Source organism: Labrus bergylta, chromosome 17, assembly GCF_963930695.1.
Source record: "Labrus bergylta chromosome 17, fLabBer1.1, whole genome shotgun sequence".
Classification (NCBI taxonomy): domain Eukaryota; kingdom Metazoa; phylum Chordata; class Actinopteri; order Labriformes; family Labridae; genus Labrus; species Labrus bergylta.
The window spans coordinates 27,541,962-27,558,942 of record NC_089211.1 but is presented as its reverse complement, the minus strand read 5'-3'; the positions used below and the strand labels follow the sequence as shown (position 1 = coordinate 27,558,942).

General features: G+C 42.4%; 1 protein-coding gene across 2 annotated transcripts in view; it reads right to left on the bottom strand.

Annotated features, from left to right (window-relative positions):
* tpm2 (tropomyosin 2 (beta)) overlaps positions 1 to 16,981 on the bottom strand; it is a 35,165-nt gene that overhangs the window by 3,962 nt on the left and 14,222 nt on the right. The window contains exons 4-9 of one of the 2 annotated variants that reach the window (XM_065965554.1): positions 9,867 to 9,984; positions 8,770 to 8,840; positions 4,990 to 5,065; positions 4,491 to 4,553; positions 4,010 to 4,079; positions 1,977 to 2,229 (exon numbers count right to left, since the gene is read on the bottom strand). In XM_065965554.1, coding sequence (XP_065821626.1) covers positions 2,147 to 2,229; positions 4,010 to 4,079; positions 4,491 to 4,553; positions 4,990 to 5,065; positions 8,770 to 8,840; positions 9,867 to 9,984 — 481 coding nt within the window. In that variant the 3' untranslated portion in view covers positions 1,977 to 2,146. Of the gene's footprint in view, positions 1 to 1,976; positions 2,230 to 4,009; positions 4,080 to 4,490; positions 4,554 to 4,989; positions 5,066 to 8,769; positions 8,841 to 9,866; positions 9,985 to 16,981 lie in introns of those variants that run through there. The other variant, XM_065965555.1, reaches the window with a different exon arrangement.

The window sequence follows — 16,981 nt, the reverse complement described above, 5'->3', positions numbered from 1 at the left end:
TCTATCCACTGTCCTCTCTCTCTCTGGTTTCAGATTCTATCCACTGTCCTCTCTCTCTCTCTGGTTTCAGACTCTATCCACTGTCCTCTCTCTCTCTCTGGTTTCAGACTCTATCCACTGTCCTCTCTCTCTCTGGTTTCAGACTCTATCCACTGTCCTCTCTCTCTCTCTGGTTTCAGACTCTATCCACTGTCCTCTCTCTCTCTGGTTTCTGACTCTATCCACTGTCCTCTCTCTCTCTGGTTTCAGACTCTATCCACTGTCCTCTCTCTCTCTCTGGTTTCAGACTCTATCCACTGTCCTCTCTCTCTCTCTGGTTTCAGACTCTATCCACTGTCCTCTCTCTCTCTGGTTTCTGACTCTATCCACTGTCCTCTCTCTCCCTGGTTTCAGACTATCCACTGTCCTCTCTCTCTGGTTTCAGACTCTATCCACTGTCCTCTCTCTCCCTGGTTTCTGACTCTATCCACTGTCCTCTCTCTCTCTCCCTGGTTTCTGACTCTATCCACTGTCCTCTCTCTCCCTGGTTTCTGACTCTATCCACTGTCCTCTCTCTCTCTGGTTTCAGACTATCCACTGTCCTCTCTCTCTCTGGTTTCTGACTATCCACTGTCCTCTCTCTCTCTGGTTTCTGACTCTATCCACTGTCCTCTCTCTCTCTCTGGTTTCAGACTCTATCCACTGTCCTCTCTCTCTCTCTCTGGTTTCTGACTCTATCCACTGTCCTCTCTCTCTCTCTCTGGTTTCTGACTCTATCCACTGTCCTCTCTCTCTGGTTTCTGACTCTATCTGACTCTATCCACTGTCCTCTCTCTCTGGTTTCTGACTCTATCCACTGTCCTCTCTCTCTGGTTTCTGACTCTATCCACTGTCCTCTCTCTCCCTGGTTTCAGACTATCCACTGTCCTCTCTCTCTGGTTTCAGACTCTATCCACTGTCCTCTCTCTCCCTGGTTTCTGACTCTATCCACTGTCCTCTCTCTCTCTCCCTGGTTTCTGACTCTATCCACTGTCCTCTCTCTCCCTGGTTTCTGACTCTATCCACTGTCCTCTCTCTCTCTGGTTTCAGACTCTATCCACTGTCCTCTCTCTCTCTGGTTTCTGACTCTATCCACTGTCCTCTCTCTCTCTCTGGTTTCTGACTCTATCCACTGTCCTCTCTCTCTCTCTGGTTTCTGACTCTATCCACTGTCCTCTCTCTCTGGTTTCTGACTCTATCCACTGTCCTCTCTCTCTCTCTGGTTTCAGACTCTATCCACTGTCCTCTCTCTCTGGTTTCTGACTCTATCCTCTGTATTAAAGGCACGAAAAAGCTCAAAATAAATCTTCAAAAAAAAAAAATGTTAGACTGCTAACGCTGCACACAAGTATCATCATGAGTCTGGTTCTGATCCAGGTTTCTGCCTGTTCTAGATGAGTCTGGTTCTGATCCAGGTTTTTGTCTGTTCAACGTGAGTCTGGTTCTAATCCAGGTTTCTGTTCTACATGAGTCTGGTTACGATCCAGGTTTCTGTCTGTTCATTATGAGTCTGGTTCTGATCCAGGTTGAGTCTGGTTCTGATCCAGGTTTCTGTCTGTTCATCATGAGTCTGGTTCTGATCCAGGTTGAGTCTGGTTCTGATCCAGGTTTCTGTCTGTTCTACATAAGTCTGGTTCTGATCCAGGTTTCTGGAAGACCACATTTAGCTGTTAACTATTTTAATAAACAATATAAAACTTTTATTAAAGGTGTGATGCACGCAGTGCTGAGAGGAGTCACAGCGCCCTCTGCTGGACAAACTGCACAGTCACACCATTAAAAACCATTATTATTATTTTTATCAGAAATCAACACTGATGACTTTTTTTATCGACAGCCAACAGATAAAAGGTTCAGGCTCTATGATAAATACATTAACTATAAGTTCATTTACACTGTAGTACCCTGAAACAGCCTGTAGAGGGTGTCAACAGAAGAAAAGAGACAGGAAGATTCAAAAAGGTCAAAAGGCTTTAATAGATTTCTAACAGGGAAGAGGGGAATCTGAGCTCAGTGAACAGAGACACATAGGGAGGGACAGGTGTAGACAGGAAGTAAGCAGGTGTAGACAGGAAGTCAGCAGTTTTGGACAGGAAATCAGCAGGTGTAGACAGGAAGTGGGTGAAAACTACAGGGTGGTCATGTCGTTCAGGGCGAGATCGAGCTCCTCACTGAGAGCTTTACCCTTCAGCTTCTGAGCATACACCTCATCTACACACACACACACACACACACACAGGAAACAGAAAGGTGAAATTAGGTAAAAACAGGACTTTTAAAGGTGAAGGATGTTTGTGATGGGATGTTTGATTGATGACGTTCATCAGCCAGACTATTCTGGACACCCCCCCACCCCCCCCAATGATCTAGGGTTGATTCAAGGTGTCAGCTGTGAGGAGCAGAGAGACACACCTGAGGCCTGAAGTACGAAGAGTTCGACATACACAGGTTATCTCTAATTATCTCTTATTATCTCTGTAACCTTTAGTTATGTCTAGTGACCTTTAGTTACCTTTAGTTATGTCTAGTGACCTTTAGTTACCTTTATTTATGTCTAGTGACCTTTAGTTACCTTTAGTTATGTCTAGTGACCTTTAGTTACCTTTATTTATGTCTAGTGACCTTTATTTATGTCTAATGACCTTTAGTAACCTTTATTTATGTCTAGTGACCTTTATTTATGTCTAGTGACCTTTAGTAACCTTTATTTATGTCTAGTGACCTTTATTTATGTCTAGTGACCTTTAGTTACCTTTATTTATGTCTAGTAACCTTTATTTATGTCTAGTGACCTTTATTTATGTCTAGTGACCTTTAGTAACCTTTATTTATGTCTAGTGACCTTTATTTATGTCTAGTGACCTTTAGTAACCTTTATTTATGTCAAGTGACCTTTAGTAACATTTAGTTATGTCTAGTGGCCTTTATTTATGTCTAGTGACCTTTAGTAACATTTAGTTATGTCTAGTGGCCTTTATTTATGTCTAGTGACCTTTATTTATGTCTAGTGACCTTTATTTATGTCTAGTAACCTTTAGTAACCTTTATTTATGTCTAGTGGCCTTTATTTATGTCTAGTAACCTTTATTTATGTCTAGTGGCCTTTATTTATGTCTAGTAACCTTTATTTATGTCTAGTGACCTTTATTTATGTCTAGTGACCTTTAGTAACATTTAGTTATGTCTAGTGACCTTTATTTATGTCTAGTGACCTTTAGTAACCTTTATTTATGTCTAGTGGCCTTTATTTATGTCTAGTAACCTTTATTTATGTCTAGTGACCTTTATTTATGTCTAGTGACCTTTAGTAACATTTAGTTATGTCTAGTGACCTTTATTTATGTCTAGTGACCTTTAGTAACATTTAGTTATGTCTAGTGGCCTTTATTTATGTCTAGTGACCTTTATTTATGTCTAGTGACCTTTAGTAACATTTAGTTATGTCTAGTGACCTTTATTTATGTCTAGTGACCTTTAGTAACATTTAGTTATGTCTAGTGACCTTTATTTATGTCTAGTGACCTTTAGTAACCTTTATTTATGTCTAGTGGCCTTTATTTATGTCTAGTGACCTTTATTTATGTCTAGTGACCTTTATTTATGTCTAGTGACCTTTAGTAACCTTTATTTATGTCTAGTGGCCTTTATTTATGTCTAGTAACCTTTATTTATGTCTAGTGACCTTTATTTATGTCAAGTGACCTTTAGTAACATTTAGTTATGTCTAGTGACCTTTATTTATGTCTAGTGACCTTTAGTAACATTTAGTTATGTCTAGTGACCTTCAGTAACCTTTAGTTATATCTAGTGACCTTTAGTAACCTTTAGTTATATCTAGTGACCTTTAGTAACCTTCAGTTCTCTCTTGTGACCTTTAGTAACCTTTAGTTATCCTCAGCTAACCCTGAAGTTACCATGGAAACGGAACATCCTACTGCAGAGTACCGAGCTGACTACGCTCCTATTGGTTCAGAATGCTGATGATAAATACCTTCAAGGTCGTCGATGGTCTTCTCTAGTTTGGCCACAGATCGCTCTGCAAACTCTGCACGGGTCTCAGCCTGAAACACACACACACACACACACACACATACAGACAGACACACACAGACACACACACACACAGACAGACACACACACACACACACACACACACACACACACACACCCCACACACACACAGACACACACAGACAGACACACACACACACACACACACACAGACACACACAGACAGACACACACACACACACACAGACACACACAGACAGACACACACAGACAGACACACACACACAGACACACACACACACACACACACACAGACACACACACACACACACCACACACACACACACATACAGACAGACACACACACACACACACACTGATTTAATATGAATCATGACACAGACTGCAGTACATCATCAGGCCTGTAGGGGTCAGTGTTGTACAGTGAGAGTGAGAGTGACCTCTTTCAGTTTGTCTGTGAGAACTTTGATTTCTTCTTCATATTTGTCCTCCTTTTGAGAATACTGAAACAGAAAGAGCACACGTTAAACACGTTAAACACGTTAAACACGTTAAACACGTTAAACACGTTAAACATGTCCAATCACATTTAACATGTTGAAACAATAATTTCATAATTTGACATTTACATTAAAACAGAAGATGTAGATCTTTGTTTACAATAACTCCACTGATTGTTTACAAGATCGCACACACACACACACACACACACAGGTGAACACACGCACACACACACACACACACACACACACAGAGACACACACACAGAGACACAGAGAGAGAGACACACACACACACACACACACACACACACACACACACACACACACACACACACACACACACACACACACACACACACACACACACACACACACACACACACACACACACACACACACACTGTACTGCTCTCTGTATCATCAGCTCATACTTTACCTTCTCAGCCTGAGCCTCCAGAGACTTCAGGTTGTTGGTGACATTTTTTAGCTCCTCCTCTAGATCACCTGATTTACTGAACGTGAGGAGGAGGAGGAAGAGGAAGAGGAGGAGAAAGAGGAGGAGAGGAGGAAGAGGAGGAAGAGGAGGAGAGGAGGAAGAGGAGGAAGAGGAAGAGGAGGAAGAGGAGGAGGAGAAAGAGGAGGAGAGGAGGAAGAGGAGGAGGAAGAGGAGGAGGAGGAGAGGAGGAGAGGAGGAAGAGGAGGAGGAAGAGGAGGAGGAGGAGAGGAGGAGGAGGAGGAGAGGAGGAGGAGGAGAGGAGGAGGAGAAAGAGGAAGAACAAAGAAGAAGAGGAAGAGGAGGAAGAGGAAGAACAAAGAAGAAGAGGAAGAGGAGGAAGAGCAGGAGGAAGAGGAAGAACAAAGAAGAAGAGGAAGAGGAGGAAGAGCAGGAGGAAGAACAAAGAAGAAGAGGAACAGGAGGAAGAGGAAGAACAAAGAAGAAGAGGAAGAGGAGGAAGAGGAGGAGGAAGAGGAAGAACAAAGAAGAAGAGGAAGAGGAGGAAGAGCAGGAGGAAGAACAAAGAAGAAGAGATGAAACTAAGGACAGAGGATCAAACCCTAAACATGTTTTTGACTCACCTGATCAGAGGGGGGGGTCAGCGGTCAGCGGTCAGGGGTCAGGGGTCACAGAAACATATCACATCATATATTTAATAAATGTGTTTCAGCAGACCGTTAAACTCTCGAGTTTCAGAGAGCATGTTCACATAGAAGGGGTGGAGCTAGCTTCATATCACAATCATGACTGAGTGTCCTGTCATCATGTTACAATGTTACATTTCACTCAGCAGATGCTTTTATCCAAAGTGACATCAGAAAGTAAGAACATCATTAATCCAATCATACACCACCACTGAAGAAGCAGGAGGAATGCAGGGTTAAGTGTCTTGCCCAAGGACACATCGGACATGTTGCTCAACTGGTGATTGAACCCTCAACCTTTTGGTTGAGAGGCAACAACTCTACCAACTGAGCCACAGCCGCCCCATCATCTCTAACAAACTGTATTAATCATATAAAGAGGTTTAAAACACAGATGATTATATTTCAGTCCCATCGTTAGCTTGAAGATAACTGGATGTGTGTCTCTGACTCTCTCATGTGCCCCCCTCTCCATCGCCTCCACCATCAAAAGATCTGATTGGTCAGTGGGTGGAGACTTCCACAGGTTGACCTCTTATCTCCAACATAACCTGGAGCAGGTGAGGTGTGTAGCATAGGTTACCATGGCGATATACTCAGGTAAGAAGGGAACGACCTTCTAAGGACTGAAAACCCAGAGTTAACCCTGAAGTGACCTCTAACCCCAAATCCTGCTTCATAGTCCAGGACCAGCTGAGAGTGTGACACCTTAAAACAGGGTTGTCATGGTGATGGTGTTAGAAAGGTGTGATCAGTTGGAGTATGAGGAGGAGCAGAGGGTGTCAGCAGTATCACCCCTCAGAAATATCTGATGAGGATCAGGAGCAGAACAATTCAGGATCAGGTTTAGAATAACGCTCAGGATCAGGTTTAGAATCAGGATTAGGTTTAGACTCAGGATCAGGTTTAGAATCAGGATTAGGTTTAGAATCAGGATCAGGTTTAGAATCAGGATCAGGTTTAGAATAACGATCAGGATCAGGTTTAGAATCAGGATCAGGTTTAGAATAACGATCAGGATCAGGTTTAGAATCAGGATCAGGTTTAGAATAACGATCAGGTTTAGGATCAGGATCAGGATCAGGTTTAGAATCAGGATCAGGTTTAGAATAACGATCAGGATCAGATTTAGACTCAGGATCAGGTTTAGAATCAGGATCAGGATCAGGTTTAAAATAACGATCAGGATCAGGTTTAGAATCAGGATCAGGTTTAGAATAACGGTCAGGATCAGATTTAGAATCAGGATCAGGTTTAGAATCAGGATCAGGTTTAGAATAACGATCAGGATCAGATTTAGACTCAGGATCAGGTTTAGAATCAGGATCAGGTTTAGAATAACGATCAGGATCAGGTTTAGAATCAGGATCAGGTTTAGAATAACGATCAGGATCAGATTTAGAATGACGATCAGGTTTAGAATCAGGATCAGGTTTAGAATAACGATCAGGATCAGATTTAGACTCAGGATCAGGTTTAGAATCAGGATCAGGTTTAGAATCAGGATCAGGATCAGGTTTAGAATCAGGAATAGGTTTAGAATAACGATCAGGAATAGGTTTAGAATAACGATCAGGATCAGGTTAGAATCAGGATCAGGTTTAGAATAACGATCAGGATCAGATTTAGAATCAGGATCAGGTTTAGAATCAGGATCAGGATCAGGTTTAGAATAACGATCAGGATCAGGTTTAGAATCAGGATCAGGATCAGATTTAGAATCAGGATCAGGTCTAGAACCAGGATCAGAACAATTCAGGGTCAGGTTTAGAATCAGGATCAGGATCAGATTTAGAATCAGGATCAGGTCTAGAACCAGGATCAGAACAATTCAGGGTCAGGTTTAGAATCAGGATCAGGATCAGATTTAGAATTAGGATCAGATCAGATCAGGTTTAGAAACAGGACTCAATCAGGATCAGGATCAGTACCTGTTCCTCTCCGCTCATCATGGACTTCATATTTTGGTCCATCAGTCTGAGCTCCTCCTCTAGATCCATCACCCTCCTGCGGGGGGGTTAGTGAGTGAGGGGGGGGGGGGGGGGGCAGCCAGGACACAACAAACAATAAGCTGTATGTGTGTGTGTGTGTGTGTGTGTGTGTGTGTGGACAGGTGACAGGTGTGATCACATGACCTGCACTGTGACATTGACCCTTTCTGAATATTCACAGTTCAGTTGTCAGTACTTTTCAGTACACTGAACCCTCGTGGTCATTCAGTGGTCATTTTTTGGGTCCACCTCAGTATACTGAACATTTCAGTATGCATACTAACTTCCTGGTTTCATGCAGTATGGATCGGATGCGTCCTTTCAGGAAATTAATTGTATTTTACCCACAATGCTGTGCGAAATTAAACGTAAATCGTGACTTCACGTCCGCCTCCAAATCAAAACAAACGAGCGTGGATTAATTGAATCAATTTTTAATCTAGAGTTAAAGTCCCGACTGAAATCACTACTTTAAATTAACAACAGAAAATAAAACAAAAATATCTGCATTATTATAAAACCTTTCCCCCTCTATTTAAATAATGATTTCACTATTTAAATAATGATTTCACTATTTAAAAAATGATTTCACTATTTAAATGTGTCTTTATTGGTTTATTTTATATTCTGTATATTACTGTCTTTCATTTGTTCTTTATGTACTGTATGTTATTTAGTTATTTAATCTTTTACTTGATTTACATTGTGATGTTGTTTTTTGTTTACTTGACTGTATATGAGCATTACTCTTCTTGAATACAGATAAACAAAAAAAACAAAAAAAAATGGGTGGATGCAGCCGATTCGGGAAACGTAAACCTTACTGAATGAATCAGACGAAGTAGGAAAAAATATCTGCCTACTAAACAGTAAACAGCAGATAGTAGATACTGAACAGTAAACAGCAGATAGTAGGTACTAAACAGTAAACAGCAGATAGTAGGTACTAAACAGTATACAGCAGATAGTAGGTACTGACTACTGACAGACTGAAGAGGTACTTGGTAATTCAGATACAGCCACAGATCACATGACCTGCACTGTGACTTCATGCAGAGTGTCAGGTGACAGGTGTGTAAACTTACGCCTCTGCCACCTCAGCTCGCTCCTCTGAACGCTCGAGATCCCCCTCCAGGATGACCAGCTTACGAGCCACCTACACACACACACACACACACACACACACACTTTGATCAAAACTCACACCACATCATGTCACGTTTCGAAACAAAGTACACACTTACACACAATCAACTACACACACTACACACTCACAGCTGTTAGCATTGAGGCTAATAGTGTCCGCTAAGTTCTCCGTCTGAAATATGAGCCAATCAGTGAAGCTCGTTAAAGCCATCAGGCACAACACTGTGTGTAGTAGAGTTGTGTAGAGTTGTGTTGTTGGGGTTGTATGTAAGAGAAGGAAGCAATGCCTGGCGATTGCTTTTAAAGACTGGAGCTCCTCCAGGCCTCCTCCAATGAGGATAGAGAATTCAGACACCCCCCCACTTTTCACACCTATTCGTTGGTTTCTGTTGGGGGGTTGCTGGGCTAAGACCCCTTTGTTCAGTTCCCTCCAAAATACTCTAGTCGGCTTGAGAACTGTGATACAGGCCTGAGTCCTTTGTCCCATGCACATGGCTGAGGCCCAACAGTGTGTAGTAGAGTTGTGTAGAGTTGTGTGTAGTAGAGTTGTGTAGAGTTCTGTGTGGTATCAGTGTGTAGTAGAGTTGTGTAGAGTTGTGTTTAGTAGAGTTGTGTAAAGTTGTGTTGTGTAGAGTTGTGTAGAGTTGTGTGTAGTATCAGTGTGTAGTAGAGTTGTGTAGAGTTGTGTGTTGTAGAATTGTGTGTAGTAGAGTTGTGTGTAGTAGAGTTGTGTAGAGTTGTGTAGAGTTGTGTGTAGTAGAGTTGTGTTGTGTAGAGTTGTGTAGAGTTGTGTGTAGTAGAGTTGTGTAGAGTTGTGTGTAGTATCAGTGTGTAGTAGAGTTGTGTAGAGTTGTGTGTAGTAGAGTTGTGTGTAGTATAGGTGTGTAGTAGAGTTGTGTGTGGTATCAGAGTGTAGTAGAGTTGTGTAGAGTTGTGTGTAGTATCAGTGTGTAGTAGAGTTGTGTGTAGTAGAGTTGTGTAGAGTTGTGTGTAGTATCAGTGTGTAGTAGAGTTGTGTAGAGTTGTATAGTGTTACCTCCTCATATTTGCGGTCGGCCTCCTCTGCGATGTGTTTGGCCTCCTTCAGCTGCATCTCCTGGATCTCCATCTTCTCCTCGTCTTTGGACGCTCTGTTCTCGATCACCTTCATCCCTCTGAGGGCGACAACCAGTGTGTTACTGTGTGTAGCTAAGGTAGGGTTAGGTGTGTGTGTCTAACTGTGTGTAACTGTGAGTGTAACTGTGTGTGTAACTATGTGTATAGCTGTGTGTGTAGCTGTGTGTATAGCTGTGTGTAACTGTGAGTGTAACTGTGTGTGTAACTGTGTGTGTAGCTGTGTGTGTAACTGTGTGTGTAACTGTGTGTGTGTAACTGTGTGTGTAGCTGTGTGTGTAACTGTGTGTAACTGTGAGTGTAACTGTGAGTGTAGCTGTGTGTGTAACTGTGTGTGTAACTGTGTGTGTAGCTGTGTGTGTAACTGTGTGTGTAGCTGTGTGTGTAACTGTGAGTGTAACTGTGAGTGTAACTGTGTGTGTAGCTGTGTGTGTTACTGTGTGTGTAACTGTGTGTAACTGTGTGTGTAACTATGTGTAACTATGTGTGTAGCTGTGTGTGTAACTGTGTGTGCAACTATGTGTGTAGCTATGTGTGTAACTGTATGTGTAGCTGTGTGTGTTACTGTGTGTAGCTCTGTGTCTGGCTGTGTGTGTAGCTGTGTGTGTAACTTTGTGTAACTGTGTGTAACTGTTAGTGTAACTGTGTGTGTAGCTGTGTCTGTAACTGTGTGTGTAGCTGTGTTTGTAACAGTGTGTGTAACTGTGTGTGGCTGTGTGTGTAACTGTGTGTGTAGCTGTGTGTAACTGTGTGTAACTGTGAGTGTAACTGTGTGTGTAGCTGTGTGTGTAACTGTGTGTGTAACTGTGTGTAACTATGTGTGTAGCTGTGTGTGTAACTGTGTGTGCAACTATGTGTGTAGCTATGTGTGTAACTGTATGTGTAGCTGTGTGTGTTACTGTGTGTAGCTCTGTGTCTGGCTGTGTGTGTAGCTGTGTGTGTAACTTTGTGTAACTGTGTGTAACTGTGAGTGTAACTGTGTGTGTAGCTGTGTCTGTAACTGTGTGTGTAGCTGTGTTTGTAACAGTGTGTGTAACTGTGTGTGGCTGTGTGTGTAACTGTGTGTGTAGCTGTGTGTAACTGTGTGTAACTGTGAGTGTAACTGTGTGTGTAGCTGTGTGTGTAACTGTGTGTGTAGCTGTGTGTGTAACTGTGTGTTACTGTGTGTGTTACTGTGTGTTACTGTGTATGTAACTGTGTGTAACTGTGTGTTACTGTGTAGCTGTGTGTGTAACTGTGTGTGTTACTGTGTGTAACTATGTGTGTAGCTGTGTGTGTAACTGTGTGTGTAGCTGTGTGTGTAACTGTGTGTAACTGTGTGTGTAGCTGTGTGTGTAACTGTGTGTGTAGCTGTGTGTTTGTTACTGTGTGTTTAGCTGTGTGTGTTACTGTGTGTGTAACTGTGTGTTACTGTGTGCAACTGTGTGTGCAACTGTGTGTTACTGTGTGTGCAACTGTGTGTAACTGTGTGTTACTGTGTGTGTAACTGTGTGTTATTGTGTGTGTAACTGTGTGTTGCTGTGTGTAGCTGTGTGTTTGTTACTGTGTGTGTAGCTGTGTGTGTAACTGTTTGTGTAACTGTGTGTTACTGTGTGTGTAACTGTTTGTGTAACTGTGTGTTACTGTGTGTGTAACTGTGTGTTACTGTGTGTTACTGTGCGTGCAACTGTGTGTAACTGTGTGTTACTGTGTCTGTAGCTGTGTGTTTGTTACTGTGTGTGTAGCTGTGTGTGTAACTGTGTGTGTAACTGTGTGTTATTGTGTGTGTAACTGTGTGTTACTGTGTGTGTAGCTGTGTGTTTGTTACTGTGTGTGTAGCTGTGTGTGTAACTGTGTGTGTAACTGTGTGTGTAGCTGTGTGTGTTACTGTGTCTGTAACTGTGTGTGTAGCTGTGTGTGTAGCTGTGTGTGTAACTGTGTGTTACTGTGTGTTACTGTGTGTGCAACTGTGTGTAACTGTGTGTTACTGTGTGTGTAACTGTGTGTTATTGTGTGTGTAACTGTGTGTTGCTGTGTGTAGCTGTGTGTTTGTTACTGTGTGTGTTACTGTGTGTGTAACTGTTTGTGTAACTGTGTGTGTAACTGTGTTTATTACTGTGTGTGTAGCTGTGTGTGTTACTGTGTGTGTAACTGTGTGTAACTGTGTGTAGCTGTGTGTGTAACTGTGTGTGTAGCTGTGTGTGTAACTGTGTGTGTAGCTGTGTGTGTAACTGTGTGTGTAACTGTGTGTGTTACTGTGTGTAGCTCTGTGTGTAACTGTGTGTGTAGCTGTGTGTGTTACTGTGTCTGTAACTGTGTGTGTAGCTGTGTGTGTAGCTGTGTGAAACTGTGTGTTACTGTGTGTGTTACTGTGTGTGTAGCTGTGTGTTACTGTGTCTGTAGCTGTGTGTTTGTTACTGTGTGTGTAGCTGTGTGTGTAACTGTGTGTGTAACTAAGTGTAGCTGTGTGTGTAACTGTGTTTATTACTGTGTGTGTAGCTGTGTGTGTTACTGTGTGTGTAACTGTGTGCAACTGTGTGTAGCTGTGTGTGTAACTGTGTGTGTAACTGTGTGTGTAGCTGTGTGTGTAACTGTGTGTAACTGTGAGTGTAACTGTGTGTGTAGCTGTGTGTGTAACTGTGTGTAACTGTGAGTGTAACTGTGTGTGTAGCTGTGTGTGTAACTGTGTGTGTAACTGTGTGTAACTATGTGTGTAGCTGTGTGTGTAACTGTGTGTGCAACTGTGTGTGTAGCTATGTGTGTAACTGTATGTGTAGCTGTGTGTGTTACTGTGTGTAGCTCTGTGTCTGGCTGTGTGTGTAGCTGTGTGTGTAACTTTGTGTAACTGTGTGTAACTGTGAGTGTAACTGTGTGTGTAGCTGTGTCTGTAACTGTGTGTAACTGTGAGTGTAACTGTGTGTGTAGCTGTGTGTGTAACTGTGTGTGTAACTGTGTGTAACTATGTGTGTAGCTGTGTGTGTAACTGTGTGTGCAACTGTGTGTGTAGCTATGTGTGTAACTGTATGTGTAGCTGTGTGTGTTACTGTGTGTAGCTCTGTGTCTGGCTGTGTGTGTAGCTGTGTGTGTAACTTTGTGTAACTGTGTGTAACTGTGAGTGTAACTGTGTGTGTAGCTGTGTCTGTAACTGTGTGTGTAGCTGTGTTTGTAACAGTGTGTGTAACTGTGTGTGTAGCTGTGTGTGTAACTGTGTGTAACTATGTGTGTAGCTGTGTGTGTAACTGTGTGTTACTGTGTGTGTTACTGTGTGTGTAGCTGTGTGTGTAACTGTGTGTGTAACTGTGTGTGTTACTGTGTGTAGCTCTGTGTGTAACTGTGTGTGTAGCTGTGTGTGTTACTGTGTCTGTAACTGTGTGTGTAGCTGTGTGTGTAGCTGTGTGAAACTGTGTGTTACTGTGTGTGTTACTGTGTGTGTAGCTGTGTGTTACTGTGTCTGTAGCTGTGTGTTTGTTACTGTGTGTGTAGCTGTGTGTGTAACTGTGTGTGTAACTAAGTGTAGCTGTGTGTGTAACTGTGTTTATTACTGTGTGTGTAGCTGTGTGTGTTACTGTGTGTGTAACTGTGTGCAACTGTGTGTAGCTGTGTGTGTAACTGTGTGTGTAACTGTGTGTGTAGCTGTGTGTGTAACTGTGTGTAACTGTGAGTGTAACTGTGTGTGTAGCTGTGTGTGTAACTGTGTGTAACTGTGAGTGTAACTGTGTGTGTAGCTGTGTGTGTAACTGTGTGTGTAACTGTGTGTAACTATGTGTGTAGCTGTGTGTGTAACTGTGTGTGCAACTGTGTGTGTAGCTATGTGTGTAACTGTATGTGTAGCTGTGTGTGTTACTGTGTGTAGCTCTGTGTCTGGCTGTGTGTGTAGCTGTGTGTGTAACTTTGTGTAACTGTGTGTAACTGTGAGTGTAACTGTGTGTGTAGCTGTGTCTGTAACTGTGTGTGTAGCTGTGTTTGTAACAGTGTGTGTAACTGTGTGTGTAGCTGTGTGTGTAACTGTGTGTAACTATGTGTGTAGCTGTGTGTGTAACTGTGTGTTACTGTGTGTGTTACTGTGTGTTACTGTGTATGTAACTGTGTGTAACTGTGTGTTACTGTGTAGCTGTGTGTGTAACTGTGTGTGTAGCTGTGTGTGTAACTGTGTGTGTTACTGTGTGTAACTATGTGTGTAGCTGTGTGTGTAACTGTGTGTGTAGCTGTGTGTGTAACTGTGTGTGTAGCTGTGTGTGTAACTGTGTGTTACTGTGTGTGTAGCTGTGTGTTTGTTACTGTGTGTGTAGCTGTGTGTGTAACTGTGTGTGTAACTGTGTGTGTAGCTGTGTGTGTTACTGTGTCTGTAACTGTGTGTGTAGCTGTGTGTGTAGCTGTGTGTGTAACTGTGTGTTACTGTGTGAATAGCTGTGTGAAACTGTGTGTTACTGTGTGTTACTGTGTGTGTTACTGTGTGTGTAGCTGTGTGTTACTGTGTCTGTAGCTGTGTGTTTGTTACTGTGTGTGTAGCTGTATGTGTAACTGTGTGTGTAACTAAGTGTAGCTGTGTGTGTAACTGTGTTTATTACTGTGTGTGTAGCTGTGTGTGTTACTGTGTGTGTAACTGTGTGTAACTGTGTGTAGCTGTGTGTGTAACTGTGTGTGTAACTGTGTGTGTAGCTGTGTGTGTAACTGTGTGTGTAGCTGTGTGTGTAACTGTGTGTAACTGTGAGTGTAACTGTGTGTGTAGCTGTGTGTGTAACTGTGTGTGTAACTGTGTGTAACTATGTGTGTAGCTGTGTGTGTAACTGTGTGTGCAACTGTGTGTGTAGCTATGTGTGTAACTGTATGTGTAGCTGTGTGTGTTACTGTGTGTAGCTCTGTGTCTGGCTGTGTGTGTAGCTGTGTGTGTAACTTTGTGTAACTGTGTGTAACTGTGAGTGTAACTGTGTGTGTAACTGTGTCTGTAACTGTGTGTGTAGCTGTGTTTGTAACAGTGTGTGTAACTGTGTGTGTAGCTGTGTGTGTAACTGTGTGTAACTATGTGTGTAGCTGTGTGTGTAACTGTGTGTTACTGTGTGTGTTACTGTGTGTTACTGTGTATGTAACTGTGTGTAACTGTGTGTTACTGTGTAGCTGTGTGTGTAACTGTGTGTGTAGCTGTGTGTGTAACTGTGTGTTACTGTGTATGTAACTGTGTGTAACTGTGTGTTACTGTGTAGCTGTGTGTGTAACTGTGTGTGTAGCTGTGTGTGTAACTGTGTGTGTTACTGTGTGTAACTATGTGTGTAGCTGTGTGTGTAACTGTGTGTGTAGCTGTGTGTGTAACTGTGTGTGTAGCTGTGTGTGTAACTGTGTGTGTAGCTGTGTGTTTGTTACTGTGTGTTTAGCTGTGTGTGTAACTTTGTGTAACTGTGTGTAACTGTGTGTGTAACTGTGTGTGTAGCTGTGTGTGTAGCTGTGTCTGTAACTGTGTGTGTAGCTGTGTGTGTAGCTGTGTGTGTAACTGTGTGTTACTGTGTGAATAGCTGTGTGAAACTGTGTGTTACTGTGTGTTACTGTGTGTGTTACTGTGTGTGTAGCTGTGTGTTACTGTGTCTGTAGCTGTGTGTTTGTTACTGTGTGTGTAGCTGTGTGTGTAACTGTGTGTGTAACTGTGTGTTACTGTGTGTAACTATGTGTGTAGCTGTGTATTTGTTACTGTGTGTAGCAATGTGTGTAGCTGTGTGTGTAACTGTGTGTGTAGCTGTGTGTAACTGTGTGTAACTGTGAGTTTAGCTGTGTGTAACTGTGTGTAACTGTGTGTTACTGTGTGTGTAACTGTGTGTTACTGTGTGTGTAGCTGTGTGTTTATTACTGTGTGTGTAGCTGTGTGTGTTACTATGTGTGTAACTGTGTGTGTAACTGTGTGTTACTGTGTGTTACTGTGTGTTACTGTGTGTGTAACTATGTGTGTAGCTGTGTGTGTAACTGTGTGTGTAGCTGTGTGTAACTGTGTGTGTAACTGTGTGTGTAGCTGTGTGTAACTGTGAGTTTAGCTGTGTGTAACTGTGTGTAACTATGTGTGTTACTGTGTGTGTAACTGTGTGTTACTGTGTGTAACTGTGTGTTACTGTGTGTGTGACTGTGTGTGTAACTATGTGTTACTGTGTGTGTAACTGTGTGTTACTGTGTGTAACTGTGTGTGTAGCTGTGTGTTTATTAATGTGTGTGTAGCTGTGTGTGTTACTGTGTGTGTAACTGTGTGTAACTGTGTGTAACTGTGAGTTTAGCTGTGTGTAACTGTGTGTAACTATGTGTGTTACTGTGTGTGTAACTGTGTGTGTAACTGTGTGTTACTGTGTGTGTAACTGTGTCTGTAACTGTGTGTGTTACTGTGTGTGTAACTGTGTGTTACTGTGTGTAACTGTGTGTGTAGATGTGTGTTTATTACTGTGTGTAGCTGTGTGTGTTACTGTCTGTGTAACTGTGTGTAACTGTGTGTTACTGTGTGTGTAGCTGTGTGTTACTGTGTCTGTAGCTGTGTGTTTGTTACTGTGTGTAGCTGTGTGTGTAACTGTGTATTACTGTGTGAATAGCTGCATGTAACTGTGTGTTACCGTGTGTGTAACTGTGTGTGTAACTGTGTGTGTAGCTGTGTGTGTAGCTGTGTGTTTGCTACTATGCGTGTAGCTGTGTGTGTAACTGTGTGTGTAGCTGTGTGTTTGTTACAATGTGTGTAGCTATGTGTGTGTAACTGTGTGTGTAACTGTGAGTGTAGCTGTGTGTAACTGTGTGTAACTGTGAGTGTAGCTGTGTGTACCTGTGTGTAACTGTGTGTAGCTGTGTGTGTAACTGTGTGTTACTGTGTGTGTAACTGTGTGTGTAACTGTGTGTTACTGTGTGTGTAACTGTGTGTGTAACTGTGAGTTACTGTGTGTAACTGTGTGTGTAACTGTGTGTGTAACTGTGTGTTACTGTGTGTTACTGTGTTACTGTGTGTGTAGCTGTGTGCTGTGTGTGTTACTGTGTGTGTAGCTGTGTTCCTGTGTGTGTAACTGTGTGTGTTCCTGTGTGTGTAATTGTGTGTGTAGCTGTGTG